A 19,820-nucleotide genomic window follows, 5' to 3' on the forward strand; every position below is an offset into this window, starting at 1 on the left:
GCTGGAGGGGATAATAGCCCCACCCCCCACCCCCCCCCCAGGGTCCCACCCCCCCACTCCACTGAGCTCTTTAAAATAGGATTAGCCGTGCTTACTGTCTTCTTGGGAAAAGCAGCCTCCATTTGTTCACACTTATCTACGGTGAACAGTCGAGACAGTTGAATGAGAATGGAGACGCAGGAAGGAAACAAGCAAATTAAGTTGTGACACAGAGGAAGCGGCGGAATCACTTAAATAGATGTAAAACCGATTGACACTGTAAAAACTGTCTTTTTAAAGATGGCGGCGTATGCGTGAAGAACGCCGAGCGGGATCAATTTGCATCTTGGCAAATCTAATGGAGTCTGATCCATCGAACAAACGGCCAAAATGGCTTTTTATTCTGATGTTTTGTTTTGGCAGATCTGCTTTAAATCAATTACACACCAATTCCAACCCACCTATTCACAGGAAAAAAAAAAAAACAGATATGGGAATAAACAGATTTGACTCTGTAAGCTTTTCCACATATCAACTAAAACCTGGCTCTCATTTATAGGTTTTCCATCAGATAGAAGAGTGTGTTTTATGGTCAAAATGTGTTACTTATTCCACTGAGACACATCCAGAGGCATTTAAAGTATTTTAAAATATTCAATTTATTTCCCAGTCATCATAACACACTATTATTAATTAGAATTTCCTGCCATTGCTTGAGTTTTTGTTAGTTTTAATATAGAAGCTGGAAGCATTTTGAGTAATTTAGGTGGTGAGAAAATCACATTCCAAAGGTGCCATTAACTGAACGAATACTTTTCCATTCATGTTCAATATTAGGCAGGAAAGAATGAGGGTAAAGGTTAAGGTCGGCATTACACTACATTTATTAATTTTTTTTACACCTTGTGATATTAGACAGAGATTATTACAGAGATACCAAATGAAAAAAAAAAACAAAAAACTGTGGAGTATGCAGCATCGTTCCATCTGTGATTTTAACAGTAAATAAATGCGTGTTGAATGTTAACATGTTATAATTCTCTTGAACGTTCAGCACTTCAACATTTACTTGGAAGTTATGCATGAAAAAAAGCACTGAAGTAGAAAAATAAAGCTGGAATTTTCTTATTATCTCACAGCGGTTATGGTGTTATGCTGCATTCCAGAGTGTTGGGAGGTGGAAGTTTCCGACATCCAACTCGGTAAATCGCATTGTAACGCCATTCAAAGCTGGAGGTCCTTGATGTAAAATGAGGCCAGACAGAAGTACCCTGACCTCACCACGAACTACGATGTGACATCAACACAACAAGGGCGACGCACAGTGTGAAAGGTGGCGATGAAACACACTTCACAATGTATAATTAGGTCATCTGTCAGTTTACTTCTTCCATCTCATTTGCGTATATGACAACACTGTAGCGTTGACAGTCAAAATGCCTCTTCAGTAACGAAGCAAATGCAGAAGCTTAGATCTGCAATCTCCATGTTTGTTGTTTATGTTCAACATGGATCACCTGGAATACTTTGGGGTGGGATGGAGTTAACTCCAAGTGAGATATATTCGACCTCCCCGTACTCTGGAATGCAGCGTAAATCACTAACAAAAACAGCTACACTAGTTGCTTTTCCATCGGGCATGCAAAAAACTTTACCGATATTTACTAAAGGCCTGAAAAACAGAAGTGCGCAATGTCAGTTTTTCCATTAAATCACAAATGTGATAATTTGTTTATTTTTTATCGCAAGATGGCATGAGAAGTCATTCCATAAACATGACAACGAACACATCACATTGATTTCACAGATATATTCACATTTCTCTCATAGCACCCTCTAGGTCCTGGAAAAGGTTCACATTTCTCTGTTGTTTGGAATCTAGAATGCTCGTTACCCCTCTATCTCCTACTAAATTAAAAATGATTGGGTTTTCTGGTGTGTCCTTATGTAACATCCATCCATATCCAGGATTTTTGTTAATGTGACTAGTTGTGCTAAAAGGTCTTTCCATTGCAGGTTTGCGTGATATATCAATTTCACTACGTCTGAAAAACCACCTCTTAGAAGCGCAAAAACTTCATTGAAAATCTAGAGTTTAGACCAGTGGTTCCAACTTTTTTGGCTTGTGACCCCATTTTAACATCACAAATTTGTGGCGACCCCAGACATTCAAAATGGAATAATTTTTTTTGCTAAAATTAATGTTTCTGATCATGTAATAATTTGCTATACTGTGTTGCAAATAAACGTTCATTTTAGAGGACATTTAGTCTTTATAATGTATATTGTTCTGGACGGAGGCAGTAAATCCAGGTGTAGATTACTGCACAAAGGGAGAATGTGATTTTCCTTGGTCAGGATATGTACAGTCAGTCCAGCTGTGATTTACAAGGAGGACAATTAAAACTGAACAAACAAGAACTGAAACTATGAATTATGAAAGAGCTGCAGCATCTGAAACTGACCACAATGAACATTTGACACAGAAACAGAACCACAGTGCTGCAGTTTCAGACTCACAGTTTGTCATGTCTTTTATGGATTGGGATTGTCTCTGTCAACTCACCATATATTTTTTATTAGTATGGTTTTATTTTTATCAATTACATGAAATTTCAGGCGACCCTATTTGAATTCCAGGCGACCCCACGTGGGGTCCCGACCCCAAGGTTGGAAAACACTGGTTTAGGCGAAATTGTTGTTTTTCCATTAGGCAAATTTTAATGCGCAAGTTATCTGGGTGGTTCTCTGAAAGTGGTCCTTAAAGCAGGGCAGAGGGGCTAAAAATTCAACTCAGATGTAGACTAATGTTATGAAGCAGGTTTGGAAGCACTTTGGGTCTATCTTAAAAATAAATATTTATTGAAATAAAATAAAGTATTTTTCAGATAAAACGCATTTTTATTTGTACAAAAATCCACATGGTACACAGTAAAAAGGACACGACAATTATGTGCTACTATTTTTTTTAAATATCCTTGTATTCTCTCACAGGTACATTTTGGGAATTGAACTAATTATTCAAGGTAGAGTGCTTCACAAAAATGACCGCTCATGTAAAATAATTCATGATCTTTTAGTGTTTAAATGTTCAGGTTCTGCATGTAACACCAGTGGACACAATGGGTTCCACATCAAACCTGGAATGAGACTGAGATTGATGCCAGACCCACATGTGTGGATTAGAAAAACCAGTAGGATCCACACATTGAACAGTGTCTGTATTTAGAGTCTATAGAAGAGCATTTACACACATGTTTACACATCTAATGCACTGACACCTAGGGAGATTTAATGTCCATATTTGGGTCCAATTTTTGGACCCAATATTTGAATATAAATTCATTAATTATGGGATGGATCAGAGTAAGAGTATAATTTTTTTTTTTTTGCATTTATCTGAGGTGATCATTAGGTCCATCCCAGGGGGAAATATGTCTACATTTACCTTTTATTATTGGGTCGAAAAAGATGGAATATAGATACTAAAATAAACCCAGTTTCATGGAAAGACCCATATTTGCGCAAGTTGATGGTCAGCGGAAAATGGACTACTGTCATGAAGCTTTGTGTGAATGTTCTTCAGGGAACGGAACTGTTTGCCTATGCTTCCTCCTGTCTGCATTTCACAGGCTGAGTTTTGTAACTCAGACAAAACTTCACCACATTAAGAATAGAGCAGTTAGAATGGAGAGCAGCAACAGGAAAGCACCATGAAATAAATAAAAATAAGTCGTTTTGTTCGATATTGTTCCACCTGCCAACACACGCTGTGCAATGCTGTTACTGGCTGGAGATACAAACTCACTGCCCAAAGGTTAATGTCTAGAGACGTCATAAACACAGCAAAACAAGAAGGAAAGTAGAAAATCCAGACAGAGGGCAGAGTCTGTGTCTGAAACCACCCATAGACTTTACATCCAGACCGGCCAAGTACCATCAAACACTACTGCTCTGGAGTCAGGGCTCGGAATGGAAAGAATGGAGTTCTTCTGCACAGGTGAGTCTGATTCTGAGTCTTATGTAGGCATACAGTTATTATGGGATGTTCTTATCTTTGCTAATTTGTGACAGTTCTGACCTTGTCTTGTTGGATTCAAACAAATCTTTTGTTCAGTTAATGATGACACAAACTGAACAGAAAACAGAGGATTAGTGGTTTTACTGTGGCCGTTTCAGTCTAAATACAGAGCTAAGCTAACAGAGCTAACAGTAATGTAAACTATCAGCTGATGCAGCACATGAAAATTATTAAATATACATGCACTATTTTCGACTTAAGTTCACAGATATACATACTGTTAATATTATTGATATTGTTCATAGATATATATAGGGAAAGTGTTCTAGTGCCGCCAGAAGGGGGCAGTGTTTGATTAGTTTTCACGCTTTAATGCACGGTACTTTTGCTTTTTTGGCTCTCCAAGGCTACCATAGGGCCAGTTCTTTTCCTGTTTTCTGAAAATAAACTATCTGTATGGTTTCACTCTGTCAGTTAATAGCAAAAAATCCTAAAGTTAAAGTCTCCATCTGTGTTGATTAAGTGTTAAATATGATGATTTAAGGCACAGGTGTCAAACATGTGGCCCGGGGGCCAAATCTGGCCCGCCAAAGGGTCCAGTCGGGCCCTTTGGATGAATTTGTGAAATGCAAAAATTATACTGAAGATATTAATCATTTTAATTCAGGTTCCACATTTAATCTCAAATGGGTCGGATCAGTAAAATACTATCAGAATAACCTATAAATACTCACAACTCCAAATTTTTGTCTTTGTAAATGTAAAAATTTTCATGTCTTTTTACTGTATTTACACTAAAACAAACTACCATTTCGCAAAAACGTGAATTACCTGAACAAATATGAACATTTTGAAATGTCTGAAGTGCAAGTTTTCCCACATTCTTCCTGTTATTAAATGTTTTGTGTATTTGTAGATCCACTGTGATCTGTAAGTTGTAATGTACATGTGTAAATGATAAACTGAGACATAATATTGTTGAAATTGAGTTTTCTTAAGAAATTTCAGTTTGTTCATGATATTCACATTATTTTAAAGGATAGCTGATAGATGTAAACATTTTGATGGCATAATTTTACTTTTTTCGCTCTAAAACATAGAGGAAAGTTTGGAGTTGACATTATTTATATATTATTATGTTATTATTTTACAGGTCCGGCCCACTGCAGATCAAATTTGGCTTAATGTGGTTCCTGAGCTAACATGAGTTTGAAATCCCTGGTTTAAAGGGTGATTATTGTGTCAGTAACATTTTGTTGTTTAGCACAGACAGATTTTACATGCAGTGTTAATGTTAACTCTGTACGTGCTAATGTAGCTGTTTTGGGGAGTGTTAGCTCCATGTGGCCCCACCAGTTTGTTTTCTGATGTTGAGATATGCAGAGATTGAATGTGAGCAAAAGCCAATCAGTTCTTTTCCTGTTTTCTGTAGTGTCTGAGAGTGTAAACCTCATGCAAGTAACAGAGTAAAGCCGACGTCTCCATCGTCTACAGCGTTCTGAGTCTTTGTCTGCACCCTTATACAATTCCATCCTAAACACAACGCAGAGTCGGTGCCAGCAGAGGCTGAACGCAGGACGGAGAGAGGGTAACATATACGTACTGTCACATACTGTTAATACTGTAAATATTGTGTCTATTCAGATTTTGTCTTTTTTTTTTGTTTTTATTGTACTTTATTCTACGCTATCCTCCTGAGACCCAGCAATGTGTTTTTCTCCTCTGTAAGGGACAAAAGTTTGACAGTTTTACTTAAAAAATGCTGTCAAATGCAAAGGACATTCCATTAAAAAAATAAATAAAAATAACAAAAATAATTTTAGAAATGTGTCTGAAAAAACTGTTGCATTCTCCAGTTTCAAATCAAGACAATTGTTTAATGTAAAGAAGGTAAAACTTTCACTTTGCTGGGTCTAAGGAGGTTATTCTTATTTTCTAAAGTACTTGTGTTCTGTTATTACTGTTGTACTGACTGGAGTAGCACAATGACAATAAAAGTTACTCTATTCTATTCTATTCTATTCTATGACATAATGGACCTGATGCAGTACCATTTTCTTAAATTTCTCTCATATTTTCTCTCTTTTTTCCTGTTTTTGTCATTCTTACCGTCCAGATCTGCTCTCATGCAGCTGTGATGAATGTTGAATCTCACTTGATTGTAAATGGAACAGGTGTGGCCAATTGGTTGTAATTAGCATATGTGACCACGCCCACTACACACCATAAAAGGGCAGGTGTTGTGCCGTGTGCAAACGGCTGACTTTCAAAGAAAACATGATCTTTCAGCGTGTCAGTGCTGGCGTTACAGGAACAACAAAAACACAGCAGTGGAAACACAGATGTGATGCTGTGAATGTCAGCAGAGGGACGGCCAGTGGCAGATCAAAACAAAGAGCTTTGATAGAAAAATACTTTCTGACAGGTGCTCTAGAGCAGGGCTGTCAAACTGATTTGAGTTCAGGGGCCACGTTCAGCCCAGTATGATCTCCAGTGGACCGGACCAGCAGAATAATAACAGTGAAAAAAGTCTAATTACATCATGAAAATGTTTACAAAATCTGAATAACATGAACAATCTGAAATGTCTGAAGAAAAATAATGCAGTTTCTCGTCTTTTTATGGTCATCAGATATGACCCAGTGTCTTTATTTAGAGTCTATAGAAGACCATTTACAGACATGTTTTCATCTAATGCACTGACACCTAGAGAGATTTAACGTACGTTTACACGACAACACTCCGCAAAGATTTCTCCTTTGCGTTATAAAATCATTCCGCGTTAAGACGAAGCCACTATGATAACGATCTGCGTTAACATGAGTCCCCGAGGACGGCTGAATACGCTGTAGTGGCCATGCCAGACCAGTAGCTGGCGATGTAGAGCTGTAGTGAAACAGTGGCGGTAAAACACGCACCTGCGAACACACGATTTCCGGTTTAGACAGCCTTTAAATGAGGAGAAGAAGAAAAAGAAGAAGAAGAAGAAGAAGAGGTGGACAACACTATTTACAAACAACAATGGCGAGTGGTTGTACAAAGACGCAGGACTTCTTTGTCTGGACAGACGAGCTGAACACAGTTAGCAGCACGTATGTTGTTCTGACACCGGCCATTGTTGTTGTGGTTGTTCCTTCTTTTTCTGCAGCTTTATTGTGTCATAGAGGCTGGCAAACCAGCTTGGAGGCGCATTACCGCCACCAACTGGCCTGGAGTGGGTTAACTGGCGGTTCTTGGCTGCGCGCGTATGCGGTGACGTCATATTTTACCCCGGAACGTTCCGATTTGCGTTAACACGGAGCTGAAATGCGGAGAGTATCGATAACATTCCACCCTGGACCCTGGTATCAAAAGTTTCCGGATTCAGGCACTCTAGGCACCGTTTCCATGGTAACAGAAGGCTAATCCGCGATGAAATCTTCCCGGAGTCGACTGAATCCTACGCCGTGTAAACGGCCCCTTAATGTCCATATTTGGGTCCTATTTTTGGACCCAACATTTGATTAAAAATTAATTAATTAGGGGATGGATCAAAGCAAGAGGATTTATTTATTTATTTATTTATTTATTTATTTTTTTTGCATTTATCTGAGGTCATCATTAGGTCCATCCTGGGGGGAAATATGTCTACATTCACCTTTTATTATTGGGTCTAAAAAAGCTGGTAAAGTGACAGATACTAAAATAAACCCAGTTTCATAAAAGCACCCAAATACTAATAAGCTAGAAGCACTCGGAGAGCGCAGACCTCCACCAAGGCAGATCAGTGCTGCGGATTTGGATGAAAATTTCAGGAAATGTTGATACTGGCACAAGGAACAAATGATTAAATTTGGTGGAGGGGGGGTGGGGGGGCTCTGATCTGCCTTGGCGGAGGTCTGCGCTGTCTTTTCTAGAAAAGCACTCGTAGAGCGCAGACCTCCGCCAAGGCAGATCAGAGGCCCCCCCACCCATCACCAAAATGTAATCATTTTTTCCTTGTGCCAGTATCAACATTTCCTGAAATTTTCATCCAAATCCATCCATAACTTTTTGAGTTCTCTTGCACACAGACAGACAGACAGACAAACCAACGCCGACAAAAACATAACCTCCTTGGCGGAGGTAAAAATTACAAAAAAAAAAAAAAAAATGCGTGGGTTTCATCTTAAAAACACAAAGTAAATCAAACGCTCATAATTGACTACAATTAAAATGACCTGAGTTACAAACGAATTTACATCTTAAAAATAATAAATGTAATAAATAAGTGGTTTCTACAAATACTAGTCTTGTTCATCTACATAATGTGATGCAAAACAGAATCTTATTTATTGTAGGTAGATCAAACAGGATTTTTTTGTGTGTGCAGCTCAGTCTCATCAGTTTCTTTTTTGTATGCAGCTGTGTGATGTGACCGAGTGCGAGTTTTAGTATTAAACGGTTCTACTTCGCACATCCTTGGAGAACAGAAACGGCTGAATTATACGGGCCCGGCTGCAGCTACAGCGGTTAATGGTCCTATTTTTCTGAGTGTTTTATCCCCCACAGTAAACTCGGTCGAAGGGTTCTCACCTTGTGGCTGTCTGCTCGGGTGGAAGATCTGCAAGTCAAAAGGCTGAGCGCTGGTCTTCTGGATGACGGTGACATTCTGCCCCGTCCACTTATTGGCTCTGGCCAAAGTGTTGGTCCTCCAGTCCGTCCAGTAGACGTTGCCCCCGAAGAGGGAGACGGCAAAGGGATGGGACAGGTACTCGTGACCCCTGAGGATCTCGATGACCCCGGTGCCGTCGTAGAGTGCGGAGAAAATAGCGTCAGAGCTGTTTGAAAAGAGACCAGATGGAAAAGGGGTCGTATCAAAGTTTAACCTGCTCTTCACATGCAGCCGAAAGGGAAAGCAACATCCGAGTGAAACCGAGTCCACTGATGGAACTGTTAAATTGTTCAAGACCCACTTTGGACTAAATATGGACACTGTAGTGAGAGCTCTAAATACTGCATGTACCTCCATTATTTAAGCCCCAGGGGAGAGTGGAAATACAACTTTCATTTTTGCTCGTGAACACACATATATAGACTAGATTCTGGACTGTCTATCATAGCAGACAGTTTGCATTAAAGGTGTAAAAGTGTGAAGTATGTGAATGCTTTAAAACAGAGGTCTGAAACTCTACTGACCTGGGGGCCGCTGGAGGTAAAGTCTGGGTCAAGTTTCCACAAAAAAAAAAGGGTTTCTTTACGTTACTTGCAGCTAGTAACATACATTTTTTTGATGAACTCTCCTATGAATGTCTTTCCGGCCCTAGAAATCATCTCACTCACCACGTAGCTAGCTTCGACTGCTGCTTCATTCTCTTTGTTTGCTTTCTTGAATAAATCTTGTTGCCTCAATAGACATTTTTTTCAGATTGGCGACCCGGTTCTTTCTCTCATCTCTGGTATTTTGTAAACTCCTCAGCATGTCTAGTTGAATAATGACGTTCCATGATGCCCATGACCATATGCTCCCCTGCAGTCGCCAGGAGATGTTTGAGCCCAGGCAAAGGAATTAGAATTAAAGGGGAACTGAAATCTACAAGAAAATGAAGTGCAGAACAAACATAAAAAGCCAGTGTATCTGTGTTAGAGGGTCCATCTGTGGAATAATATGGATCCAAATTTAAGAATGTCTTCTTCAATTTGTGCATTTAAAAGAATGTATAAATCCACTACGATATCAAAATATAGAACATTATCTGAATACGTGTATATCTATATAACATGCAGTTATAACAAAGAAGTACGCATAAAATAAGATATTATTGTAATTAATTAATTATCATGATTAGGAGATATCACATTTATTGATCATTGTATTTGTAGTAAATATTTAAAGTGCATATAAATATTATAGTTTATATCAAAAACGGTTGATAATGCAAATCTGACTGTGTGAGGTGAATAAAAAAGTGTATGTGAGTGGTTTGTATGGATGTCTTGTGTTATTGTATCTCCAGTGGGCCGGACCAGTAAAATAATAACAGTGAAAAAAGTAAAATTATATTATGATCAGGTTTACATCTACAAAGTTTCCTTAAAAATCTGAATAACATGAACAACTTCAATTATCTTAAGAAAAACGAGTGCAATTTGAACAATATTCTGCCTCTGTTTATCAGTTTATCATTTACACATGTGCATTACAATCGCACAAAATATTTAGTAACAGGCAGAATATTGGTCAAATGGCATTTACTTTTCTTAACACATTTCCATTTGTTCATATTTGTTCAGGTTATTCACATATTTGGTAAAAGTATAGTTTGGTAATGTAAACATTTTCATATAATTTTACTTCTTTACACCAAAAAAACAAAGAGAAAATTTGGGGCTGTCATTATTTATAGGTTATTATGATAATATTTTACTGGTTCTGACCCACTTGAAATCTAATTGGACTGTATGTGTCTGTATGTGGAACCTGAATTAAAATGACACTGACACCACTGATCGTTAATATCTTCAGTGTAATTTTTGCATTTCACAAATTCATCCCGTGGGCCGGATTGGACCCTTTGGCGGGCCGGATTTGGTCCCCGGGCCGCATGTTTGACACCTGTGATCTATAGTAGCCCATAAGTTATAAAAATAAATAAAATTAAAGCATGGCAAGACTCAGCAAAAAGGTGTGTTTGAGAACTACGTGTGGGTCGCACTAACATTAACCCTTTCATGCATGAATTATTAGAACCTTAATCAAGATTTTTTTTCCTGAGTGTTTTTATTCCTCTTTAAGCATGAAAAAAAAACAATGTGATTGATTTTTTTTTTTTTTTTTTTAAATCAACCTGTTTTTCATAGAGTTACAAAAATGTCCACTCAGCTACACTATGAATTTTATTCTTGAAGCAAGAAACATGTATTTAAAACCCAATATCATAAAGTGATATGAAAACAGTGAAATGAAACCATGTTTAATGCAGCTAATCTGATGTTTTCTCACATTTTAACATATTTTAATACTAGTTATAACTCACTTCATGGAGATAATATGCAAAAAATAAATATTAACAATTGATTTCCACTCAAGAACCAATCAAGAACAGCAAAGTTACAGTAATGGTATGAACTGTAGTTTATGAGATGATGCATAAGTGTCCGCTGTATTGGTTGATATGGAACTAAAACAACAAAACCCATGAATATATAAGATTAAAGCTGGAGAGTAACTGTCCACTGTAGTGACCACTATGCATGAAAGGGTTAAAAAACTTTGATGTCAAGCAGAGGGCCATAAATATCATCCCGCAGGCCTCAGTATGCCCCCAGGTTGCGAGTTAGAGACCCCTGGTTTAAAACCTCGAGTGTCATACCGTGCATCTGTCCAGACGATCCTCTTCTCCAGATGATCCAGCGTCAGTCCATTGGGCCAGGCTCCGATCTCCATGTCCTTGAAAACAATGTGCCTCCCTCCTCCGCTCATGGATGCAGCCTCGATTCGGGGGAAAGTGGCGTCCCAGTCGGTCCAGAAAAGGATCCTTTGTGCAGAAACCCAGAGGAAACAGTTAATTTTCCAAGGACGGACGACAATGAAGGGAAACTAACCAACAAAGACCAACAATGGCAGCGTAATTATTTAAAAAAAAAAAAAAAAGACAGAAAACAAGATCAAAAGTAAGCATTCACCAACAAAGCAGAAGGGCTAAACAGTCCTCATAATCTTCTAAGAATAATTTCTCAGCCGTTTGTCCTCGTTTGTCAGCGCTATTGTACTGCACAACACCGTAATTAAATATACAATGCCGTTGTAACTAGATGCGTTTCCACAGGCAGAGGCGGCGGTGACTGTCCAAGAACAGCACCAGCGATCCACTGCAACCCCCAGCATCTGCGACAGGCCTGGAAATGGGAAGCCATCTGTTTTATTACGACTTTTCACAGCTCAATGAGGCCTGAAAATGAACACCGTCATTGATGTGACCACCGACACTATCCCCAGTCCCAGTCCGAACCCTGCTCGTGTTCTGTCCTGCCCCCGCAAAGTCAACTAGAACGAGATGGGGAAAACGGGCGCCGGGGCTTAAATCACACGCTGACGACAACGAAACAGCGTTAGGAAGAAATATCCTTGTCCAGATCAATAACTTTATTCACTTGATAAGGCCTGCTGATCAATGACCCACTGCTTTGAGTGGATTCAAGTAATTAGATTAGAATTATTGCCCTGGAATGGAAATGCGCCTTTAGGCACCAAAAGCGCCCATTAATCCTACTCTCCCAACAGCCATGAAAATGTAGTCATCCTCCAAAAAGTAAGATAGGAGCGAGCATGAGCTGATTACTCATTTCTTAAGAGTGTTAAATTGATTTTAGGAATGTCTGGGTTTAGCTTTAATCTGAAATACGCTACTACTCTATAATCACCGGCTATTTCTCAGATGAATTTATCCAAAGTAAGCGGCTACTGTGAAATACTCGCAACGCAAGCGGCAGTGGAAAATATCAATTTATGTTTGCAGAATCATTTTAAAAAGCCTTGTATCGTCTAAAAATATGCCGTAGTCTGTATATTACAAACCCTTCTTACAGTTCCTTCGAAGTCAATAAGATTATGTTCATAGTCAATTAGTCTGTACTTACCTCTGAAATACTAACCGCACTGATAGTTTATTATGTCTTTATTTATACTCAGTACTTCCTGATTTAATTTGTTTGTTCAGATCCTCGTTGGCTTTTACACCGAAGCAGCTGTTGTTCCTCAGGTCATACATTTAACACAAACATGGAACAACACCAAACATATTAACCCATAAGGGCCCAGTGAGGCATTTATGGCAGTTCACAAATAAATTTTTCTCTATATTTAACCATCCTTAAGTGATTTATCTCCATTTATTGTAATATTATCTACTGTATTTTATTTTTTACTAGTGAAAATCATGTATTTTCATACATTTAATTCACTGATCATGTAGATGTTCATAAAAGCTCAGAGTAAAATTGAGGGTTATTATATCAGAAACACAGAAAACTGAAGAAATAGCGACTTTTTCAGCCAAAAATATCACTGAGTGAACATAAAAACAAGCATCTCCAATCACTATCATTAATGAAAATACATGGGTTTCAGATTAAAGTTGAGGGTTATTATATCAAAAAATAGAGAAAACCAATGAAAAACTGACTTTTTCAGCAAAATCTGTCATTACAGGAGTGATATTTTACTTTTTTTAACTGGAATTCTTCATTTTCCGACATTTCCCTGTGGTCTCCATCAACTGTAAATGCTCTGCTTGGCTCTGAATCCTTCATTCATTCAACTCCATATGTCCATCTTCAACCCTATTTCTGAGGAATGACACCAGAAAGGTGGTTTGGAGCGCTGTCCCTTTAAATGCACATGAGACACTTCAGACCCCGCCCCCTCTAGGTTGTTGGCTGTGCTGCTCTGTCAGGACCGCCAACATAACACTTAGCCCCCCCCCACACACACAAACAAACAAACAAAAATTGCGCATTTTGTAACGTATTGGCACATATACTGCTGTTTACACTGTATATTCATATGTACATTTTATATTACACATATATTTTATCTTCTAAGCTGTGCACAATTTGCACAGGGGTGCTTGTTGCCATTCCATTTCACTGTGAGTGTACATGTACAGCTACATGTGACATAAAAAAAAAAAATCTTGAGTCTCTTGAATATATGCATTAGTCTCTGTATTTCGATCTCATCTCATATATATGAAGTACGAAAAGTATGAGTTTAAAACAGCTTCTATAAACCAAAGTGTTCATATTTACTGTGACCTCCCTTTGCATTAACATGTCTTTAAGCCTTTTGTTCGGATAATATCAGATTTATGGCATTAATCTTCTGATGTTTTACACTAGGTTTCATTCAACACATGTCAGATGTTTCTAATTGTTTGTGCTGTTTCTTGTCACGAGGTCAGAGGTCACAATAAACAGTGACTTTGACCTTTACAATGCATTTAGTTGAGTTTTTTATGTGTCTGTGCACATATTTCACTGTATTTTCTTGTTTTATCTGAAGAAAAGAGAAGGAGAAATCAATATATATGATCATTTCAACAATAAAAACAACAAAAATAAAGGGGAGAGAAGACTGTAGATAAATAACATATCCAACCAAAAGAATCTTTTTAATCTATATTCTTTTGTTGTTTAATGATTTGACAGTAGGTTCCAGTTGTGCATTTTCTTCTCTGTATATTGAACTAACGTGGTGTTTTTTTAGTGAAACTGTCTCCACCGGCACTCTGTGTAGTTGAATAATTGAGTGTATCTTTGCTAAAGGATATGTAACAGTAGATAATAAGTGGAGGCTTTGCTGTCATTACTGTAAATTCTAGAAAACAACACTGAGACATGCACATCCTCACAGTGAAAAATGCCAGATGAACGATGTAACAGAAGTAAGACGAGAAAAAGATCTGCACACCGGTATGGCTCACGTGTTGGGGTTGATTTGAGACGTGACATTTCTATAATAATCTCATAACTTCGCTGTTCTTCAGTCTGTGAAATGTCTGCGGCGGGGTGTTATACCGGTGTGCACATTTGTTCTGAGAGCTGTAATTTCTTGCGTAAACTAACAGTGTCATGAAATAATTATTTCCACTGTTTGGAATGTAGACAGTCTTCAGAGGTCAATGTGTGGTGAATGAATGAACGAATGAATGTTTTTATCATTGTATCTTGCATAAAAACATGCCCAGCCCTTACATGGGCTTATAAGACACCAAAAATACAAACCAAAGATCAAACACCAGACAACAGGCACAATAGATATAAACAAAACAATGTACTGACCTATTTAAACAAACACGTCTGCTGCTTTTTCCAGGCTTTACCAACAAATAATGCTAATTTAAATACATTTGAACTAAACAACCATTAATAAGACAAATGTAGTAATACTTCCATAAAGACATATTCACATTATGTAGGTGCTGTATGGGCAGTACAGTACAGTACAGTGCTCATACGTCTGTGCTTGCGCTAGGAAAATGAAAGATCCAGCCACTGTGGCTACATTAGTAGAAATGAGTGCAGCCACAAAAAGCCACAGCCAGTCTGGGTCTAGCCTGGGTCTAGCCTGGGTCCAGCCTGGGTCCAGCCTGGGTCTAGCCTGGGTCCAGTCTGGGTCCAGTCTGGGTCTAGCCTGGGTCCAGCCTGGGTCCAGTCTGGGTCTAGCCTGGGTCTAGCCTGGGTCCAGCCTGGGTCCAGCCTGGGTCTAGCCTGGGTCCAGTCTGGGTCCCTGCAGCGGGGCACATAGCAGACCGCGGCAACGAGAATAGCTCCCCCAGAAAATTTTGGGAAAAATTAAATCTTTTTCCTGCATTCCGGTGCATTTTGAGCTAAAAGTATGTTCAATCTGGCTTCAGTTTAAAAAAAAAAAAAAAATTTACTTAAGTCAACATTTTCATCTAAACTATTTTTATTTCTAACCTAATGCATAACAAAACAATAAATGAGACTTATAAATACAATTATTCTGACCACTGATGTTCATGAGATTCAATATGAGATTCAATATAAAATAAATTTACCAGCGAGACATGATTAATCATAAAGTCATTTGGTAATTAAATATGGACAGATATGGACTCTGGAAATTATTTTATTTAGACTAGAAAGTACTCCTGCCATTAGTCTGACTGGAACAAAGTGCTGCTACTGACATTTAATGTGTTGGAATGAGCGTTTGTCAATTAATCCACCAGGGGGCGCTGCTCTGAATTAACCATACTGGACAAATACCACGAAGAAGAGGAAAGTTTAATGAGAAGAAGAAAGTCAGTAATAACAAACATGGAGACGACAGAGGGAACACTAATGTGATACTAATACTGCAGCGTTTTCGCTGGTAAGGTTTAAAAGTGAAGCTTCAGCAGGAAAAGAGAAATGAGTAATAAGTTTGGTTTTCACTTCCGCTGGTGGCGGTCTGCACCGCTCCGTGCTTTCAACAGATGTTGTACATGATGAAATGAACGAGCGGTAACTTCCCACAAGTGACGTGTACAGTGTGAATTCGTAAAAAATCGGAAATGTTCGGGTGAGTTCGATCTCTCTCGGCAGCGCTCTTCAGTCGTGGAGACTGCATTTGTTATTTTCCTTGGTTATCACTCAGACATTTTCCATCAGAGATGTAAGTTGGTTGATTTTACTAAAAAATACCTTCGCCACTGTGGGTCCTCGGGTTGGAAACAACTTCGCCAACCAGGAAAACGCATCGCCAATGGTGATGTGGCGATAGGCTAGCGCAAGCCTAGTACGTTTACATCACAGGTGTCAAACATGCGGCCCGGGGGTCAAATCCGGCCCAACTAATGGGTCAGTCATACTTCTCTTAAGACATTTCATCCATCCATCCATTATCTTCCGCTTTATCCGGGGCCGGGTCATGGGGGTAACAGTCTAAGCAGGGATGCCCAGACTTCCCTCTCTCCAGACACCTCCTCCAGCTCTAAGACATTTCAGATATTCATATTTTTTGCAAAAGGCTAGTCTGTAAATGTAAACATTTTTGTGTAATTTTACTTTTTTTTTTTACACTAAAACAAAGAGACAAATTTACAGTTTTCAATATTTATAGGTTATTCTGATAGTATTTTACTGGTCTGATCATTTTTAGATTGAAATGACCGAAAATGATTTTAACATCCTTGATTATTAATATCTTCAGTAATTTTTGCATTACACAAATTCATCCTACAGGCCAGACTGGACCCTGCGGGGGTCCGGTTTTGGCCCCCGGGCCGTATGTTTGACACCTGTGATCTAAACTATCAGCTTAGATAAATCCACATACAGACTTTATTTTGGCCAGGCTGTGCAAATACACTATAATGTGAGTTTTTCTTCTATATTTTAGAAAGTTTGTGTGTTGTATCTCATATAAAAAACACTAGTTGGGTTTTCTAAACAGGTACCAGTTGTGAGTTAAAACCTCTTTTGAGTGCAGTCTAGTTTGTTTTTATACTTCATAAAATCTGTAAATGTGTTTTTAAGTTATTGATGCCAAATCTGTCTTGTTTCTTTTTTTTTTCCTACTTTGAGAAAATACAAACTTCTGTCAGCTTTTTATGTGAATGTTTACCAGACCTGTGTGTGTTCACATAACTCATGACCTTCAAAGTGTTTCTCCAAAGTTTCCTTTTAACTTCAGACATTCAGAACTATTCAAAAGAGCTGTGCAGACTTTCACCCAACATACTGCTGGACTTCTGTTCAATAAATATTCACTGAAATATCAAGGACCATCCTGTTGGAACATTTGACGCCCCCACTTCAATCGACATCTGCATTATCCTTATTCAGACTGGAATTAATTAACTGCATAGTGAGCACCTCAACCTTTAAGCAGAAGATTATTTTCTGTTTTAAAAAGTTCACATTGATGTTAGTTTGGTGATTAATGTCTTTTTTTTTTGCTCATCTCTCCATATAATTGCTATTTTCTTACCATCTTATTGGATGTGACATGTAAATAAATAACAAACCTTTCTTTACCAGGTGTACGTGTTATTTGATTTGAAGCTGCTGATCACTGATAGTCTAGTCTTTGTTTATCTTATTCAGAGATTTTTCTTTAGTGCATTTTTAGTGAAAGACCTGAGTTTGACGATCCACTGTGTGATGGACTAAACAGCTTCCCCGTATTTGTTCTTATTATATCAAAAACAGAGAAAACTGCAGAAAAAGTGACTTTTTCAGTAAAATCTTTTATTAATTGAACATAAACCCAGTGTGTCCATCCACTGTCATTGATCCAACTGCATGGGTTTTACTGGGGAATCAATGTTGTTCAATTTTGTTCAGTATTTTGTTAACGTTACTTATTATTTTGTTGATTTATAATTAATTTTTCTTCATTTTATTACTTACCGTGGCTCTTTTCATTTTGTTGCCTATTTTCTTCTTTTTTTTTTTTTTTTACTTGATTTTCATCAATTTTTTGCTCATTTTTCCCCACTTTATTTATTCTTTCGTAAGGTTTTTATAATTTTTGTTCATTTTATCCACTGTCGTTGATCCAAGAAATTTAGTTTGAACCTTGAAGAAGACTTTTTGTTTGTTGTTTTAGCCGAGCCCTCCCCTAACCCTCCTTTAGTTGTTTAAAAATAAATACTGTGAACTTTACTTTTGGACTGACTTGTGTGCTTGGGAGCTGGGAGAGGACAAAGAGAGCATATTATGTACATCTCGGCAAACCCCTTGGCTGGGACGTAACAAGGGCCAGCGCACCAAACCACTTTTCTGGTGTCATTACTCAGAAGCAGGGTTGAAGATGGACCTGTGGAGTTGAATGAATGAAGGATTCAGACCCAAGCAGAGCATTTACAGTTCATGGAGACTAGGGATGTAACGATTACCCGTATAATGATAAACCGCGGTAAAAATTTCCGACGGTTAGTATTAGCGTTTAAATTCTAATTATCATGATAACAGTGTTCGATTACCGCACTTTGAAAATCACAGTGATGCTCATTTCCTGGAGAAGCAGCAATCCAACGACTGACCTCCAGAGGAACTGAACCATATGACACTGTTGTGGTTTGTCTGTAACTCACCAGGAGTGAACCACTGACCAGTCTGGATCAGATCAGCCTAACATGTTTAAAAATCCTCATTCTTTCAGAATATTTACATTTGTTCATTAAACAGTTCAGGAATAATGATTGTGCTTCACTTTCTGTTTCTGTGTGTCCAATAGTATATATGTGTAACATTGTGAATGGTTTGATCTGGAAAATAGTCAAACAAACTCCACTATGACCTGTCCAACTACTTTTTTTCCCACTCAAAAAACCACTCAGGAATCAATAGGAGAATTGATACAGAATTGGATTAGTAAGCAGAATGGACAATGGTATTGATATTGATCAAATCCTGTTAATTCCCACCCCTGTTGCAGATATCTCTTATGGCAATAACGTGCCATCTTTAATGCACATTTGTATGTTTGATGTTTATGTTAATATTTAATGTTTCTGCAACAGAAAGTACATTGTGTGTGTTATTTATTTATTTTTTTTAAATACACCTTGGTTACATTATTTCAGTGTGTGTATAAGTAGTTTTTGAACATTTGAACACATTACAACAATACCGCGATAACAATGATAACCGTGATAATTTTGGACACAATAACCGTGATATTAAATTTTCAGATCGTTACATGCCTAATGGAGACCACAGGGAAATGTGGGAGAATGAAGAATTCCATTTAGGAAAAAAGACAAATATCACTCCTTTAATGACAGATTTTGCTGAAAAAGTCCCTTTTTCTTCAGTTTTCTCTATTTTTTGATATAATAACCCTCAACTTTACACAGAGCTTTTATGAACATCTACATGATATGTGAATTAAATATAGGAAAATACCTGATTTTCACTAAAAAAAACAAAATACAGAAGATAATATTACAATAAATGGTGATGAGAGAAATGCTGGAAAATAAAGAATTCCACTTAAAAAAAGAAAAATATCACTCCTTTAAGCTGGGATCTCCAACCTCCTCTTGTTTATTTACTGTGACTGACATTGTTCATCCTACTAACGAAAAGTCCAAACTGTATTATTTGCTTCTGTTAAAATAGTTATAGGGTCCTTGATATGTCTCAGTGTGAAGAGCCGTTGTTTGTTTTGAGGCTGTAAAAGCAATAACTGTCTTATTGTATAAGTATAAATACGCTATTGTTTGGCTTAATTATACTGGCATGAAATTAACAGAAAAAGATAATTGAAATGTTGAATACAATTAGTTGCATGACATTTCAGCAACTAAAATGTCATTATCCTGACAGCTGTATTGATGTAGAAGGT

General features: G+C 37.9%; 1 protein-coding gene across 1 annotated transcript in view; it reads right to left on the bottom strand.

Moving 5' to 3' along the window:
• lrp1bb (low density lipoprotein receptor-related protein 1Bb) overlaps nt 1–19,820 on the bottom strand; it is a 930,516-nt gene that overhangs the window by 343,189 nt on the left and 567,507 nt on the right. The window contains exons 26-27 of the mRNA XM_030124596.1: nt 11,332–11,496; nt 8,555–8,799 (exon numbers count right to left, since the gene is read on the bottom strand). Coding sequence (XP_029980456.1) covers nt 8,555–8,799; nt 11,332–11,496 — 410 coding nt within the window. The remainder of the gene's footprint in view (nt 1–8,554; nt 8,800–11,331; nt 11,497–19,820) is intronic.

The sequence above is a fragment of the Sphaeramia orbicularis genome, chromosome 21 (genome assembly GCF_902148855.1).
Source record: "Sphaeramia orbicularis chromosome 21, fSphaOr1.1, whole genome shotgun sequence".
NCBI classification, from domain to species: Eukaryota; Metazoa; Chordata; class Actinopteri; order Kurtiformes; family Apogonidae; genus Sphaeramia; species Sphaeramia orbicularis.